This window comes from Haemorhous mexicanus, chromosome Z (assembly GCF_027477595.1).
Source record: "Haemorhous mexicanus isolate bHaeMex1 chromosome Z, bHaeMex1.pri, whole genome shotgun sequence".
NCBI lineage: Eukaryota > Metazoa > Chordata > Aves > Passeriformes > Fringillidae > Haemorhous > Haemorhous mexicanus.
Window position 1 is genome coordinate 20,637,880 of NC_082381.1, and position 19,132 is coordinate 20,657,011.

The following is a 19,132-nucleotide window of genomic DNA, read 5'->3' on the forward strand; positions in this document are numbered from 1 at the left end:
ACAGAAGCAAAGAAGTGCTGGAACCCTGGAAAGAGCAGGAGCAGGTGCGTTAAGTATGACACAAGGTAACAGAACCATTAGGTTTCAGAGCAATGGACAGCCTAGATACAAAAGAAAGGTCAGGTGCAAACAGATGTTCTCAAGTTATTAACATGAACAAAAGTAACTTGAAATGTCACTTATTAGTATTTGATGTTTTGCAAGTGAACCAACTGTTGAGCTTAATTTCTGGGTTTTTTTCCTTTGAATGCTGAGAATTGGAGTAGGAAATAATGAAAAAATTAAAGGTAATTTCTTATCACCTTAAGAACGAAATAAAAAGAAAGCAAGAGTAGAAGAGAAAAGGGCTGACACACTATAGCAATGTTCAATTTATGAAAGAATTAATAAGCTATTAATAGGCATCACAGACATGTTTGTTCAAATGCATCACGGGCTACAGAAAAATATTTCAGTGGAATATTCTCACTATTTGTAACCAAGACTCTGAGAAGTATGTTTTCAGTCTTTTTATTTTGCACATGCATAGTGACAACTACATGATTCATTAACATATGCTAAATAAAACACCACAGCTACGAACTGCCTCTTTCTGTCACTGATTTCCACATTCAAATGACACCTGCTGCTTTTGTTTCTAATCCAGTTTCAAATGAGGGACATGCCTGTGATTCTTTTCATTCTACCCAACTTGTGACCTGTTTCATCATACAGTACCTTTGAACCCTTTAAGTAGCAGCACTTTTCCCCCTCAGCATTTTAATGCTGCTTCATTTCCTTTCCCCTATTATACAGAGGAAGAAGACAAAGTACAAAGTACTTCCACAGGGAGTGAACTTCTCCCACTTATGCATTTATTCATGCATACTGCACATTTGTGGAGGAGAAGATGCCAAATCAAACACCAGTGTAACAATGTGAGCTGCTCTGAGTGGTGAGGGTCTTGTATTTCCCAGCCAAAAAAAAGCCTTACCTTTCATTTAGTCCTAGTGTTGATCATTTTCAGCCAGATAACTCTCTGCCTCTCCTATATCATGACCACCAGAGCAAACAAAGTTTGCTGAGTTCCTATGTATTGTCTTTTGTGATCAACTGAGTATGGTAAAGAAATCTTTCCCAGTATCTATAAGGTCAATTAAACACTGAGCATTTGCATGTAAGTTTGGAATCAGAAATAAAACTCTACTTTGTTGACACCCAAGAGGAGATATTGCTGCATAAGCAAATACCATGCAAGTGAAGGATACAGAGAATGGAAAAAGCTTTGGGCTGCTACCTGAGGTTTCTGGTGCTCTCCAAGAGACAAAGGAGACACAACAGCTCCAGGGTCACCTTAAGCTATGCAAGCAGATAATAATCTCTAAGGGCCCATAATGTATCAGCGTTCTCCAGCAATCTGGAACAATACCTTCTGATCCCAAGAGGAATGACTAAAAAACAGAGTCCAGCAGACCCTGCCAGCTGAGAACAGTGTGGGCCCAAGAACACCTGCAAGGCCAAGGATCTGAGTCCTGCTGTTGCATGGGTAGGTTTCAACTGTTCACAAGAACCACATATTTTAGAAGAGCCCTCTGCTCAAATCAAAGTGGCATGTGGGCAACTGATGGCATCACACATAAAATGCTAATTTTCTACTACTCCACAGACTGTTTCCATTAGGGTCTTAGTTAAGACAGCTAATGAAGTGTTTTTGTTCTGGTCAGTTTGGTGATTTCGGCTGAGTTTAGAGAAGGTACAGAAAAACCTTCACAACCAGAAACATGGGATTAACTGAACAAGCAGACCTATGGCTCATGCAGAACAGACTTAACAGACTTCCAGAGCTGGAACTGCCTTTTCATTTCAGACTTAGTTCCTCAGAACACCCTCAGGGAAGCCTGAATGCTGCCCACACCCACTGTCTTTTAGGTCAAACAACTCTTTAAGACTGTGCTGAGGTACCATTCATCTGACAACTTTTATGGGCAGTAATTAAAAACTCACGATTTTTACTTTACCCTCAGGATGGAGTTTATATGCTGTTTCACTGGTGCTCATCTGAATATCCTGCTGAATACAAGGGCTTTTGTGTAAGAACAGAAGTATTACTTTTTCTTGTACTACTTAAGCCTGTTACTCTGTATAGCAGTTGTAAATAGTGCTGACCTGATTACAGCCTTATTCTCATGTAATAATAATCATCCCACAGACTGGTACAGAAGTTCCCCACCATCTTATCTGTATTACTGGTTTCAGGATTATGGTCAGCTGTGTAAGCAGTTTCTAGGGCACTGACTGGCCCGGATCTAAATAGATTTTATTTTTAATGCAGCAAGGTTATTTTTAAACCTCTGCATTATGAAATTAGCTGTTACACTGCAGACAACCTACTGAAGTAAGCAATTACTTCACTTGCTAATGACCTGTGAGAAACAAACTCTGAATGTATGTTGTTTCTTAGCTACTGTTCCAGAGAGCAGTTCAATCTGTTAACTGAGTGCAGTAAATACCTAATTAAATTAAATCTCCAACAAGCCTGAGAAAAATGTATTGAAAGCACTCTGCTTGATTGCATGCATTGGTCTGAAGGAACAGATGTATTGATCTGGTCAACTTCAAGCTTGTTCACTTCACCCAATTTAATTTGAGAAGGACAATAACTAAATTTTAGTTGGATCTCCTTTCCCACTCTCCAGGGAAATAATCTGAAGTGACTTTTGAGTTCAGATGGCATATAGAAAATATTTCATAGGTCAAAGAAAACATTTATTTTGTTGCCACTACGGACATGAAGCTACATTAAAAATGCAAATATGGTCTCCAGTGCAACAATTACATAGTGTGCAGAGAGGGTCATATGTCACAAACTAACTTCTCTGGTGGGGGTAATAAATCAGTTGTTCTGCATGATAAGGATGATATTAATTACCAGATTTCAGTAAAGTTCTCTGTAGTTACAAAGACCTGAAACAAGCTGATGACCTTAATTCTGCTTCCATCAGAGATACCTCCATAACAGAGAACTGGAACTGCTGGCAGCCAGACAAAACATAGCAGAATTGTGAAAAGATGCTAAGGCTGGTTCTAGAATTAATGCAGCTGTGTTAACTTGGCTTTTTCTGCTTTCCTTTGGATACAATCCTAATGTAATGATCCTGGATTTTACTGGTATCCTTGCACAGTCATGTATTTCATTGTACAAACATAACTTTAATATTTTAAAGCTCCATTTAGAAAGTAGTACTCCTTAGTGTTTCTTCAGAACCATAATCTTCCTGTATCTTGGAAACCTCACAGTCCAACTTCTGGCCTCATACAGCCACAAGTGGTTTGTGTTATCCTGTTCTTGCTCCAGTTTTTCCCCTGAGTTTAGAGAGTCATCACTCCAATTTTTGTTTTCTTTCTCTTAGCATTTGTAAAGAGAAAACAAATTAAGAATTTGCTTTGCCATGCTGAACAGGACAAGTCTCTACTGTACAGACAACGACCATTTCTCTGACCATTGTCTACATCATTTTTTGCCAATTTAGACTGCACCTTTAAGAGATAAAAATGACATATAACATTCCAGGTCAGATCTCACCACTCTTACAGAGTTTTTCCAAGCCCTTCTGAAAATAACTTCTCTGGTACCTCACAGGACTGAATTTACTACTATGGCTCAGCCATGTTAATTGCTGAGGGTACAACACCAATTCCTTCCCCTTTTTTGTTTCTCAACTGAGAAGCTCCTGGATGTCAGCATAAATTCCCGTTACCATTCTTTTAAGCCCCTTAACTTGAATGCCCTACTTCTCAAAACAGGAATCCTTTTGTATAATCAAGGCCACCTATCTTTCTCTTGTTTGATAGCTCAGTATTCATCTGTGTCACCCGGAGTGTCAATAACTGCATTGGTCTAAGCAAATTTCTCAAGCACAGACTTCAACTCTCTGCCTTCTTGTGTTGATGTCCACTCCCCCAGTTTGGCAACAACCCAGCCAGTCCATAAATGCTACTTCTGTAGCTCAAGGGGTAGTATTGCCTCCACTACAAAAAACTGTCACCATCAGTCCAAAAATGTCAGGACTGAAAACAACCTATGGTATATAATAAAAGAAAAATTTACAAAGGAAAAGTTGAAGTGATCTTGCTTTATATGATACAAGATTACTATTCTTGCCTCATCAGACATGCCTTCTTAGTGTTAGGAGAAGACAGGCAGTTTTGAAAAGGTAATTTGGCTCTTCATACCTGAAGATTGCGAATCTCACATGATGTAGGCTCACGCTATAATGGCACAGTCACTGCAGAACAATCTTAGTTTAGAACAGCAAAAAAAGCTAATCTGCTGCCAACGGGTAGAGTACTACTTGCAATAGTTTACCATGATATGGTGGTCTGAATTGTCATTTAGACTGAACACAAACTTGAAACTGCCAGTTTTAAAAATAAAAAAACTTCCTATTTAGACAAAACTCTGCAAATTTACCGGGTAAAAAGTTAACAAATTTTAAAAGTAACTGAGATTGAGGTCACATTCTCTTGGATCTTTAATCTTTTTTGTGAAGAAATCTTCCCCCTGGTTTTTTCTCACTTTGGACTCCATACAAAGCACAAAGCCTTTATCTGACCTTAAAGCATCATAGAATGTAGAGAGGAAGCAGGACATGGCTGGAACTACTCCTTGTTCAGTATGAGAATTACTGCCCACTGACAGGAGTCCTGCTCTTTATCTTTCTCCTAATCACAAATTGAATTCCCACCAAAAACAAAGAAATATTTGTTGTTTACAGGAAAAAATAGCCTCACAGGAAAATTTACTAGATGAACATCTGCTTTCTCTATATCCAAGTTACGTATGCTTCCTCTAAGATGAATATCAGTTTTTCTGATTTCTGAAATCAGGTTGTTGTGCACGCTGGCTGTTTTTCACACATTCTTTTTCAATTATGTTCAGTTCTGTCCTAGTTTTGACATTTGTACAGCCCAGCTTTGAAAGCAAAAAGCCCTACAGCCAGCACAGGAAGAGAGATTAAAGATAAGCCTGTTCTGGTGACAAAACCACACAGGTTGGAGGAAGAAGAAGGCATCATCTGTACAGCAGCCTTACCCTTCTACGCAGCCTGTCCCTCTCCTCATGGACAGCATTCATGGTGGCCTTGGTCCTGTTGAGCTCCTCCTCTTTGCTGCACAACATGGCTGTGAGGCTCTCATTTTCTTCCCGCAGGCCAGCCAGCTCCTTCTCCCACCGAGACCTCTCCTCAGAAAGGTTTGGATAAAGGTCACGTCCCAGCACTCCCTCAATCTCCTCCACAGTCTGCAAAAAACACAGTCATCAACAAACAGAAAGGGTCAAAGACAACTGAGCAGGATTAACTGGTAGATGGAACAGAACTGTGTGTTAACAGGCAACTCTACATACTCATATATACACTTCCAGCCTCTCAACACCATTAGTTTGCTCCTCTTGTGTGCTAAGTAATATCAAACCAAATTATTACTTATTTTCTTTGACAGTTTGACCATTTCATTAAAATATTTCATACTGACAAACACCAAAGCAGACATGTCACCTGTGAATGACAGCAATCCTGGTAGTTTAACCTCAGAATACTTTAGTCCTTGTCTTGGGCAAGCACTGTACTTATTGTTTGCCTGCTGAGTAACAGGCAGAAATGAGCAGTCAGTGAATGTGCATGGCATAGGGCCTTATTTATTGCTAGACTAATGCCACAAAAGGGCAATTAAAAGAGTGGGAGAGGATTAAAAGAGGGTTCCTCTTTCCCATATCCCTGAGTATGTTCTTTCCTTGAGGTGACAGCAAAATAAAAGAAAGAACTCTGGCCTTGACTAGGCTTACAGGGATGTTACAGCCTTTCTAGTACCTAAAAAAAGGCCGGGCTTCTCTGGGACACAATGGCATCCAGCGCTTCCTGTCCCACCTCTACGTTCAGAGCTGTGTAGACACTGCTAGTTCAAGGGACATTCACAAACTTACAGTGGGGAAAACTGAACTATAAGCACCCACCACCAGCAAGGGAATACTGCCATTCCTGAACTGTCAGGCTGGCCACTTTCATGCTGAAGCACAGCATAACAGCCTGCTGGGGAGCCACCTGCGGTTTGGAATCTGCTACCCCGTGAATGCTGTGCCTGTGCTCCATGTCTAACTATGGACGATATCTGCAACAAGCAAAACCACTCCAAATGTTGCCCTTAAGCTTTTTAATCTCCCTGAAAGCAGTGTGCATTGAAATGATGGGAAGAAACATGGAAAATAAAAGAATATATGACATCACTGGTAATGCAGAAAGTTTCATTTCATTGACTAATCCAAAAACAAGTTATAGCTAAAGCCTATACTTTTACATCTAATATGGAAGAGAACAGATGCACCAAGGTTAATAATAATCTATTTAGTTGTTTTATTCAAAAGAACATTTATTTAATGATCTATTTAGTTGTTTTATTCAAAAGAACATTTATATCCTGATGCGTCCATTGCAATTCAGCATATTCTAGGAATCTATGATTCTATATATTACTGAATATTTACTGCTTTGTTTACTTCTTTAAACTGGGAGGGACCAAAAGAACCAACTAGACTACAGCTGAAAACAATAAGCCTAGCTGGAGACACTTTTTTTTTTTCCCTACAAGAAATCTTATCAGTGTTTTCAGCCTTGTCTGACTTTGAGGTATCAATGAAATTTTATTATTTGTTCAGTTTATTCTTTTGAATTGTATTTCATGTCTCTCTTACATAAAACTGCAATACATTTTAGAGCCACAATTATGAAACTCTATTGACAGAGTATCAGAGAATCTAGACTGTAATTCTACTTACAGATTTGGCAGGAAATTGAAATTACTATTCTGAAAAAGCAAAGGCTTGCAACATCTCTGTGAGGTGAAAGAAGCTGCAGGTCTCCCTTGTTTTAGCTTCACTTGGACCCACAGGTCTCAAATTATGACCAGGTAAATTATTTCAACATAGCATGACGATGAGCTCAAGATCTGAATAAGCACAGGGTGGTTAATCTCACAATGTAAAGAGAAGCTCTGTAATGGCAGAAGCATCCTCTTTTGATGATGCCAGCTTTTTTTAAACAGTGCCTCTTTGTTACTGATTTGTCCCCTCCCTTCTTCCCCCACACCACCCTCGAACTTTCCCTGCTGTTTTCTCACCCCTCCAACGCAAAGTTCTGCTGCTGACTCCTTCCTCCCCATTCCCCATGCTCCAGTGTTGCTATTTTCCCAACCCCTCCCCTTCCTAGACCACTGCTTCTCAGAGCAACTACCACTAGAGCAATTCTCTGGTGTCCAATATGCTATCAACCATCCTCCACGGAAAATAAAACATAAACACTCTACACAGATACAGCTATGTAAAATAATGCTGATTAGTTTTCTTCAAAGTAGCATTACAAAGAGCAGTTTTATCTGGTGTGTTGCTGCACAGCAGATAATTCAGGTATAATTTCACAGAGTATGGGATTGAATTACAATGTCCTGTTCTGAGCACAGGGCAGCAGGATGTCATATCATGGTAATTCCAGTCTTGTTGCTGCCACTGCCATCAGTGCTCTCTGCCTTATTTTCTTTACAAGAAGTGTTGTGTTACAGATGAGATATCAGATTAAATCAGCAAGTATCAGGTTTAAAAGACACTAAAGCAGTACTTCTTCCCATGGTGTAACTCAATGGCAGAATTAATTCCTAACAGAATTTACGGAGGCCAAAAATTTAGATAGGTCCAAAAACACAGCAGATAGAAAGAAAGAAGACAATTTCACTCATTACAATTAAACACAAAGACATCATCATTGGTTCAAGTTCCTACAGACCCACTTTGCTGGAAGCATCTCTGAAGGAAAGAGAAGAACCTACTATGCATGCTATTTTTGATGCTGTCTTTCCATTAGCATCTGCCATTAGGCAGTCCATATGGACTTTTGGTCCAACCCAATACAGCTGTTCTCACATTCTAAATGTTTCATGCTTGGAAATATTTACAGCTTTTTCAATCAGCAAAATTTTGGTGGTTAGGTATCTGCTACTGATGTGATCTCCAAAATAAACAAAGCATTAACCAGACTATTCCGTGGAAATTTTCTTAAATCCTTTTCTTAAAGTATGCTTTTGTAACTGTTCAGTTAGTAAGACAGTCTGATAAATTTATTTTCAAAATCTTTTCAGTTTCTGTGGGGCAGAAACAATTGAGACAGCTAGGGTGACATAGTTTATATAGAAAAAACAAAAAGTAATTCAGCAGCAACTGCAATAAAAGGAACCCAGTGAAATTGAATCACCAAAGCTAAAGGATTTAAAACATTTAAATGCATTAGACTGTTGGTGAAGAAAAAAGCCAATAGCCAAGGCAAAAGGTAGTCAGAACACTTCAGGTTTCCATTCACAATTCCACCCACTTCAAAATTCTCTCAATTTTTTACTCTGAGGAAATATGAAAGCAGAAATGACCTGCAGCAAGGGGCGCAATGGTGGAGAGGGGCTTTATGGGTGGGTTTTGCTCCATTAAAAACTTCAGATACTTCTGTGGGCCTCACACAGGCTGATCTCTACCTATTTCTCAGAATCCACAGTTTCTCTTTTGGTGAATAGTGACCTCTGAAAACAGTTAACCCTAAAACTCCAAAAAGTACATGGCAACATTCAAAGTACTGATCCTAATCCTCTGAGACACTCAAATAAACTGCTTTAACAGTGATCCCAAGAGACCAGAAGTCAAACATACACACATCCTTCAAATTACTACTCAACATTAATTGCTTTATATTTTGTTACATTCCTCAGGCACCACCAGGGAGAGAAGGAACTTTTCCCAGCAGTAGGATGAAGGGCTGTCAAAGCCATCTAGAATGGTCAGAGACCTCTTCACTGCAAGACCAAACTGTCAGTACAATTTTTCTTGTATAAATGAGTCACTGACACCTTTCCACCAGACACTAAAAGCTTGTTCATGTCTTCCCCTGTATGTAGGAAGATTCTCTGTGGCTCTCTTGCTTTCAGGTTCTGAACTGCAGTGCCTTTTGTCACATGTGCCAGCAAACAACCATCTCCTTGTTCAGTTACATTCACAACATACAGATATCACTTGAATTATTTGTTCCTGAGACTGCTTTCTCATTTGAACTAATGCACAATCAATGCTCAGTGTGAAATTAACTTTTGCTGTGCTCTGGGGAATGGTGCTCCTCAATTTAGTGCTCCCCCTGAAACAACTCCAAACTACCCCCCCTGTTCACTCACTTCCCAGTCTCCAGTGGAGGGATAGAAAGGGAAATCAGAGGCACAAAAAGCAAAGATCAGGGGTTGAGATAAGAACTATTTGACTGGAAACAGCAATGAGGTAAGAAAATGAACAGTAACAGCAAAAATACTAATAAGGGACTGTACAAGAAATGGGCAGTTTGCACTCTCACCCCCAAGAATACATCACCAGGAAGGGATCCCTTCCCCCCTTTCCTGGAAAATGAGGGATATAGGATAACTTGGCCATGCCTTCTCCTGGCTCCTGCAAAAATTAGCTGGAATCAGGACAGCTTTATATTTTAAGGCAGTCAATCACAACTTAGCCAACCACAAACATACACAGTGTGTTTTCAGTCACTGGTCAATGATTACCTGTAGGACCTTGGGCAGGTGAGAGCTTGTTTGCTGGATAAGCAAGATTGCTTAAGAAAGTAAATTAACTGTTGAGTATCCCCATTTCTGTTATCTTTGAAATTAGTATAGGACAAATACATTTCTGTTTTGAGGTCCAAAGTAGCTCTTCCTGGACCTTGGAAAGCGTAGAACAGGTGTGTTACTACTTACAAACACACACTGTGAACTCGAGTTGACTCCTGTGAAGTACTTTTAACATCTTTGGAAGCAAAGTGTGATTATTAGAGAAGTGCTCAGGTGTCTCAGGCAATGAACACGCTGCATTTTAGAGCCTAATGTTACCATTACCTTAATAGCTAAATCACAATGTTCGCTGGCAGTAGTGAGTTGTTCGATGTGCCTGTCCACTTCTGCCACCGACAAACTGCAGCTGCTTTTCTTCCTCCCACAGACAACATTTTCCAGACCTGTCAGCACTCTCTGCAGTTCTGAATTCAAGTCACTACAGTTATCTAAAAGAAAGCAAGACAAAACAAAACAAACATCACAACAATTAATGACTCAGTGAAAAAACAAACTCTTAACCAGGAAGTGTCTGCTGCAGAACAGCCAGGACTGATACTGTTCAGAGAATGTCCTTGCACTCTGCCACTTTTTCCTCGACAACTGATAGGCTTAAACACCATAATCACATCAACTGGAATCACGAGCTACCTCTCATCTCATAAACAACGCCCCACGGCTTCACCCCATGGATTATCTGAAGTGTTCATTCTTTCTTCAAAACTCCCTCTTTTCTGAAGAACATTTCAAGATATTACATGCTTACATTCTGTGACCTTTTTTTATGTTCTTCTTTTGGCCATTCAAGGTCTATTAATCTAATTTTATTGAAATCATACGTTTGTCTCTGTAAATACAAGATTCTTCTGTCTGGTACATTCAGGGATGTTATGACTTGATGTTCTTCAGAGGAATTTTTGTGGTTGTACTTAGGTATTGCCTGATTTTAAAAAATCCTGGTGTTTACAGAAATGATCCCTACCAACCACCTTAGAGCCTGTGTTTTATTTAACAGCTACTCCTTCAAATAAAACAGCAGAATATTCAGGGAGTCTAACACCAGAGCTTATGTTTCACAATACAACCCTATTACCACCCTATACAACAATGCTATTTTAATTGTAAAGTATCACAGAGAATGACTTCCTTTCCTGTCTTCAGGCAAACCTCTTCTAGTGCCCACTGCTGTAGCATCCTCCACTTCTGTGAAAACAAGGGGGTCTCTGTACCTTGCTAGCGCATAATTATTTCTGTTTCTCTTAGGTTCACCTCTGGTGACGGACAGCAGCAGGTCCTAAGGCAGACCTGTGGCAGAATTCACCTTTGTGCTGTCTCCTGGATGTGCCAAGTCAGTATTTCTGACTGGCTAGATCAGAGTCTGCAGTAGCTACCCACAGCACACAAGGGGTGCACTATGAGGCAGCAACGTACCCGCAGTTCCTCTATCCCACTAAAAACAGCTGCAGGCACTCTTGGTGGAGGTTGTGATTCCTGTATTGCTGCTGCAAGCGCTTCACCATGGTTAGAACTTTGTGGTAGTCTCACAGCTGTGGATCTTGCAGGGCACTAAAGCAGTGTGGCATTGAACTGGGTGGGAATTTTAACAGACACTAGTCACTAGATTATTGCAGACTGCCTTGAAACCTCCCTGTGCAAGGGAAGATTGAGAGCTGCTGGATGTAGGAATAGGAGGAACAGAAAGTAAAAAAACCTGCAGACTCATTATCATTAACCTAACTCCATAGCCTAACAGACATAAACACAAACCTACTGCTGACCAAAAAAAAGAGTTTAGAATGATGTTACAGCACTGCATGAAAAATTTGAATGCGCAACATATAAAAGTTTTTTCTGGGAAGTCATTTCACTAATTCCTAATTAGCAACCACCCATGTGCTATACTAATACCAAAATAGCCCTTCATAATACCACCACTCAGTCACAAGCAGGATATAGCAAGCAAGATGCTTACTTGTAAAAACCTTGTGTTTTGTTAGCTTGAATTTGCTTTTTTCCATAACACCTTCTGTAATAAACATCTTGTACATTTAAACAACCGTCACACGACCTTGTCTGCCAGGATTTGTTCTGATGGTGACACTTCTCCCATAAAATAAGTATCTTACAGTGTGAGAACCCTTTTTCTGACAGAAAACCAGCACAGCTCAATCACAAGCTCTGCAAGACAGACTGGAGAGCATATACAGTTCTACCTCTAGGTGTTTTATTGCCTGCAGCAACAGAGCAGCAGATCCACATGCATCAGAGTGACGTGAGCTATTACTGGTTTTACTAAGTCACCGATTAGGGGCAGTCACTCTATCAGGGCATGCTCATGGGTTATTAGAGCATGATTTTTTATCCTTATATACCTATATCTAGAAGGATTTAAAATCACACATATTCCTGTATCCATATGTGTGTGTGCAATTTATTTTCACAGGAATATGGAAACAACATACAAAGAGGACAGAGTCTATGGATAGAAGGAAAATATGGAAGAAATGCTGAAATCCCTAGAGATAATGTTCTTACTTTGTCCATTGTCATCTGTGAGCCAACCCTTCAGGGAAAGGGAGCACCCAAGATTTGCAGACGCTTGTGGTCAAAGGAATGATGAAAGTCAGAGGGTTCACAAAAGCTCACAAATACACACCTGGAATGGAAACTGGGTCAGGTTAGGCCCTGACCTACTATATAAGCACAAGGCAGTGGTTTTTGGATCAAGTGGGAAAGGGAAGAGAGACGAGAGGAGACTCGAGAGGAGACTCGAGGAGACTCGAGGAGAGGAGACTCGAGGAGAGGAGAGGAGACTCGAGGAGAGGAGACTCGAGGAGAGGAGACTCGAGGAGAGGAGAGGAGAGGAGAGGAGACTCGAGGAGAGGAGAGGAGAGGAGACTCGAGGAGAGGAGACTCGAGGAGAGGAGACTCGAGGAGACTCGAGGAGACTCGAGGAGACTCGAGGAGAGGAGACTCGAGGAGAGGAGACTCGAGGAGACTCGAGGAGAGGAGACTCGAGGAGAGGAGAGGAGAGGAGAGGAGAGGAGAGGAGAGGAGAGGAGAGGAGAGGAGAGGAGAGGAGAGGAGAGGAGAGGAGAGGAGAGGAGAGGAGAGGAGAGGAGAGGAGAGGAGAGGAGAGGAGAGGAGAGGAGAGGAGAGGAGAGGAGAGGAGAGGAGAGGAGAGGAGAGGAGAGGAGAGGAGAGGAGAGGAGAGGAGAGGAGAGGAGAGGAGAGGAGAGGAGAGGAGAGGAGAGGAGAGGAGAGGAGAGGAGAGGAGAGGAGAGGAGAGGAGAGGAGAGGAGAGGAGAGGAGAGGAGAGGAGAGGAGAGGAGAGGAGAGGAGAGGAGAGGAGAGGAGAGGAGAGGAGAGGAGAGGAGAGGAGAGGAGGAGAAGATCACCAGTCCTGGCTCTGGCATGATTCAGCTGCTCAGGGTGCTGAGTTGCACATGTAAAGCAAGCACCCTGGGCTTTGTGGACCTGTTTAGAGGTAAGTTTTCCCTGCTCTGGAGATAAGTTTCTCCCTTTCTATGCAAGGGCAATCTGTTCTTTCAGATTTTTCTAGAAATGGCTGGGAGGGCTTCTGGGGTCTTAGGTGACCTGGATTCCCTTCTACAGCACATGCCCCCTTTGCAGCTTCATCCCTGCGCTTGCTGTGTGCTGTGTTGTGCTCATGTCCCGGAGCTGAAGAAGGACGCTTGTCTCTAAAGAGACAAGAGCTATCTGGAGGTACTGCCTGTACCTCCACACAGCTCTCCTCCCCAGCCACATCCTGTTCCTTCTCAGAGTGTGTTATTACCAACAATTCTTGGATGGCTCCAGAGCTATCTGTCTGCTGGGTTTTGAAAAAGAAACATTATCCCCCTTATCTTCTAGGTCTCTGCATTGTATGTCATTCTACTGCCATGTTTTTCATTTTTAGAACAAACTTACAGAACCTGCCACTTTGTTTATATCCACAAAGCCTGGTTCAGCTTCACTTCATGAAGACAAAATAGACCCTGAAAAGTGAATTAGTTTTTTCTTGGTAAGAAGAAAATTAAGAATGAAAAAACCCTCATATTAGAATCTGTTTAAATAGGAACTTAACAGTAAGCACTAGCTTTTGAAAGCAATACATTAGCTTTTTTATAACTTTAAAAACCTCTATTAAATATTTTGAATTCCTAGGTCAGACACTTCACAGTCACATTATTATTAATACTGTTGTACCAATGCTTGTAGAAATTGTAGATATGAAAATACAAATGTGTTGTTGCAGGTCCTGCACTCGTAAACAATACAGTATAGAAAACAGGAACAGAATACTGCAGAGAATTCTGGAAATCTGTCATAGTGAGGATTACACCAGAATTCTGCTAGAAGGTCTGCTTCTGGGGAAACGGAGGCTCAGGGGGACCTTACTACTCTCTACAACTGAGAAGAGGCTGCAGTCAGGTGAGGGTCAGACTCTTTTCCCAGGTAACAAGTGAACAGACAAGAGCAAACAGCCTCAAGCTGCACCAGGGGAGGTTTAGACTGGATATCAGGAAAAACATGTTCATGGACGAGGTTGTGAAGCATTGGAACAGACTGCCTAGGGGGTGCGTGGAGTCACCATGCCTGAAAGTGTTTAAAAACTATGTAGGTATGGCACTTGAGGACAACAAATTTAATGGTGAACATGGCGGTGGTGCAGGGTTGATGGCTGGACTCAATGATGTCACAGATTTTTTTCAAACTTAATGATTCTACGATTCTACAATCAAGGCACAAAGATTACTTCACATCTAAGTTCACAGTCCTGTAGAGGCTCAGCATCAATTGTGATTAACACATCCTACATTAATTCATTTCCTCACCAAATGCTTGGATTTGCATTTCAAAAGCTATGATACCTTTCTGCTGTGGGAAGTCATCACTTCTGCTAAGAACACAACTCACCCACATCTGCAGTGACCATGGTGGACTGGTTCTCTGGCACTGAGACAGAGTTCTGATCCATGCTGCGTGAGTCTTCATTAACTTCCTGCTGGCTTTGGCTCAGCTCTGACCGCAGCTCCGAGTACTCGTCCTCCTCCCTGGCAGAGAGAGCAAAGGCAGAAATTAAATTCTCTGAGGAAAAGTGCATCTTCGTGACACTCATTTCAGACCCGTAACTGAACCACAGGATCCAATTCACACAAATGTTTTGTCCAGTCAGTAGAGATGACTTTAAACTCTTCACTGCAAAGCCACTGTGTCATGCCTTTAACACCCACTTGCAGCAGTTGGTGCCTGGCTTCCATTTCTTAATTCCTAACTCTATTATTTCTCCTGGCCACTGGAGAAAAAAGCAATGGGTGGAACTGAGTGCTAGCAAGGATGTGTGCAAGGACACAGACTGCTCTGAAGCTAACTCCCCGGCTGATAATTTACACAAATCAGCACAAGTGGCTTTGATCCCAAAGTGGATTAGATATAACTGGTTTTGGTCTCTTTCTCAGTTCAAGGATGTCACCACCTCATGTGCAAAGTAATCATGCACATGCATGTACCTGCATATGTGAACCAAAATACTCTTGGAGACAGGTTGATTTTTTATTTTCTCTTCCCAAAAGAGAGAGGAACAGATAAGTGAGCACTGAACTGAACTGCTGGAGTTAGTGGAAAAGGAAAAGCCTCAATTACCTAGGTTTTAGTTTATTTGTCAAGCTGGTTCAACTAAAATAATTGAGGACACAGAATACTTTAGCTAAAGCTAATGAGCTTAAAAAATTAGGGCTTTTCTCTCCCATCTCCACACAAAGAGTTCAAAGCACTGGGAAAGAAGATAAGTAAATGAATAATAGCTTTGCTTGAGAACATGTGTAAACATTTTTTCTTTTGATCCATTTGCTGATTTGACTCAGATTTATTATTTTTTTTTACTTTCATAGCAACTGTTTTTACATTAAAGTATCTATTTTAAAATTGGAAAACCACCAGTTTATCCAGGTGCAGGGCCCCCTCTGATAGAAAACAAACACCCATCATTTTGTTGCATACTAAATCACATGCACAGATTAATTTTGCTGCAGATTCAGCACAAAAGTGTGAGAATGGAACTATCTGGCTTTGGAAACAATGAGAAACAGCAAAGACCTATCTGGGGATCTGCATCTGGGAGGGGTACCTATAATGTTAGGTCTGTTGTGTGTGTGCTACATGGTGATGAGTGTTTCTTGCAGGATTCAGCCTGGAGGTGTGTCTCGATTTGTCAGGCAAAACAGTAGACAAGATGGCCCATACATGCAGGCATCAATGACAGAAGTCAAGTCTGCTCTCAGAGCTGCAGAGGTGAGAACTTATGTACCTCAATAAAACCCAAAAAAGGACTTCCAGCTTGCTTGCCAAGGTAGTGAGAGGCAATTTCTGCCATGCTCGTCTAGCCCCTACATTTGCTTCACTGCAAAGAAAATGTGACTTTAGCAGAAGCACTTAGTGAATATTATTACTAAACAAAATGCAGGTCAGCTTGTAAACACTGAGATTTTCATCAAAGAAAGGTCTTGGAAGTACCACGAAATATTCATGTTTTAACACCTGCTATTCATGACTAGGTTCTACCACTCTCTTGTTAAAGAGAGTGGCAGAACCTAGTCATGAATAGCAGGAGTTAAAACAGTGTAATGAAGACACATAAGTGTCAGTTAATGTTCCATGAACAAGTTTGTTATTAGCCACAAAAAAAGCCACTAGTAATTAGCTTTAGACAAAACAATTACCAAGCACTCAAACAGTTGTAATTTTTCCTCTGAAGGTAATTGATTTTTTTTATTTATGAAACAATTAGTCTTATATTTTTAAAACCCAAATTACCTCTCAAATGGATAAAAAGTTCTGGCCTTAAATCAACAGCACACATAATAATTTCTCACCACTCTTCTTTGGGGTCTTCTTGCACAGATTTTTCTGTTTAAAATACAACACAGCCTCATCTAGCTAGCAATAGTACTGAGTTTTTCAGTTTAAGTCCCCTCAGTATCTTGGGACAGTGAAAAGTACGTCACGCAGTAGGACTATCATCCTTTTGATGACTCAAGCCAGAAGTCAGTTTCTAAATGAATTAATGGTTTTAAAAGCTGACCAGAAAGATCAGAAATCCATTTCTGATAATGTGGCAGCAAGGTCAATCAGGCTCCATCACCAGAGAACAGACTGAAAACAGACTGAGGGCAAGAATAAGGGGGAATTCAAGGGCAGTGATACATCACAAATATAAATTCTGCCATTAAAACTGATGCTGGCAGTAACAAAAGATGCTATTTGAGACTTTCCTTTCTCCAAAACAGAGGAAAGAGTCCTCCAGTGGCACTGGAAATGCAAAGTGCTTGACAGCTGACAATGACCAGCCACTGGACTCCAGCCACACCACCCAGAAGGTGGAGGCATTACACCTTCCCTATTGTTGCCATCAGCAACAGCTTGGTTGCAAAAAGCGGGCATTTGTTCTGTTGTGGGCCTGATGGTCCCACTTGCTGGAATGTCATGGTAAGTTGGGGGCAATTAAGACCAGATCAAGCCATTCTAAACACAGAGGATGGGAGGATTGATGAAAAAAGCCTGTGGTTTTCAGTTACTTCTGCACCAATTGCTTTCTTCACGACCAGGTGCAACCAAGGACCAGAGTACTGCACAGACACTCAGAAAAACTTGTTCAAATAGTGAGCAAAATTGCACATTTTTCAGCATCCTTTCACACCACAGAACACTGGCAGGGTGCATGTTTTCTTCATGGCTGCAAACAGTCTATAGAACTGTACTACAGGTGCCAGCAGTTTTTCAACAATCATTCAACTTAAAAAAACTATTTTTAAAACCCTCTAAGACCCTCAGATAGAAAACACTACAGGTGCACGAGCACAAAGATTGACTAGTCCCTCTGAACTAGTTCACTGTGAACAGTGACACGCTTGAGACAGCACAGAAATTAATCACCGAGGGCAGGTGGAGCTGGGCACTGTGCACTGAAGCCAACATTATCACACCCACATTGCCCTTTGAAATGAATCTAGTACGTGCTAGGTTCTACCTAACACATATTTAGAAGCCAGAATTAGTCCTCCAGGTCACTATGTAAATGTGACTGTAAGTGCTGTGTGTTATTTCTTGTGAAGCTGTAGTTTCTTTGCTACTGTTATAGATGGATAATGAGATGACTGGCTCTTGCAATTAAGAAATTACTATTGTGTGACTATAAAGAAAAGCCTTACTCATGTATAGTTATGTTATTGTAGTTTAGATGTCCTCTGTTCTCCCCACAGTTCTGCTCCCTTCCCCTCCCTGTACTGTGACCATCAGACAGCCTGGGTTGTCTAGGACAGGTAAAAAGAAGGCATGCACCTGAGCCCCATATACGAGAGCGCTGGGAAGGAAAAACATTGTTGCTAAGGGGGCAAGGCATGACAACACCTGACCTCCAATCAAGTTACAAGAACGCAGTCTCCATGGTTAAATGGCAAAGAAGAGCTGACTGACAGACTTAGGGAGGGGCCAGGGCTGGCGGATGCAACCCCCAGGGGTAAAAAGACTGAGCATCCTTCTTGAAGATGAACCAACCATGTGGTATGCATGAGGGCAGTTCCCAGTGCTGTGAATTTTTCCTTATGTAGTCCTTTGTTGTATTTTTGTCAAGGTTTAATAAACCTTTTTAAATTTTCAAAATGAGCAGTCATTTCTCACACCACCCCTCTTCTCCATTAATTTCCAACACTTTCTAAATGTATCTCAGAATAAAAGTTGTAAGTTTGAACAAATTATTTTACAGTAATTGGTTATAAGTTTTTTGACAACTGTTTCAAGTAATTCTTATCAGGCACCAACACTGAACAGAGCATATTTCTGTCTGGTATTGTTATAATTGCTCGCTATTTTTAGAGTTAGAGATGTACCCAAACAGCCACTGGTTTAGAACGAAAAGCAATTAGACATCTCTCTTTTCCTTTTTTGAACCTCTATTTGACATCTAAGAAAAACTGTCAGTCATACACTGAAGTTACAGCTGATTTTGACAGCCAAAGAAATTATTAACAAAGAGTCAAGTTTGAATGAATCTAAGGCTATATGAAAAATTTCTGAAGTCAGAAATTTTCACCTTAAATGTAGACACCATTACATTTTAGTACTCTACTGAAAAATTTCTAAATCCTTTTCGTCCTTCAGAGTTACTGGGTGTGTCCTTTATGTCCAAATATTTACAATATGACTCTTAACTGGGAGGATCCATTCGACTGGTTTTCCCATCTTCAAGGCTGTATACACTCTGAGATAAAATTGCATGCACCTAGTCAAAGGTCAGAGACCTTTGGTAACAGAGGCTCATCTACTTGCACATGAGTATTTGAGTGCTGCAACTCACTTTTTTCACCTTAATACCTCTTTCTGGAGGGGGGATTGCCAAACCAGGCTGTCCAGAGCATCAGCAGTAGGGAGATGAGACAATTTCAGATGAATGCTGGCTTGCTCCCCCAAGCAGGGTGAACTC

At 41.0% G+C, this 19,132-nt stretch overlaps 1 protein-coding gene across 4 annotated transcripts in view; it reads right to left on the reverse strand.

Annotated features, from left to right (window-relative positions):
- Positions 1 to 19,132, reverse strand: part of MCC (MCC regulator of WNT signaling pathway) — a 183,230-nt gene that overhangs the window by 39,306 nt on the left and 124,792 nt on the right. For all 4 annotated transcript variants that reach the window (XM_059873449.1, XM_059873450.1, XM_059873451.1 and 1 more), the window contains 3 exons: positions 14,572 to 14,708; positions 9,937 to 10,100; positions 5,072 to 5,278 (listed from right to left, as the gene is read on the reverse strand). In XM_059873449.1, the coding sequence (XP_059729432.1) occupies positions 5,072 to 5,278; positions 9,937 to 10,100; positions 14,572 to 14,708 (508 nt within the window). The remainder of the gene's footprint in view (positions 1 to 5,071; positions 5,279 to 9,936; positions 10,101 to 14,571; positions 14,709 to 19,132) is intronic.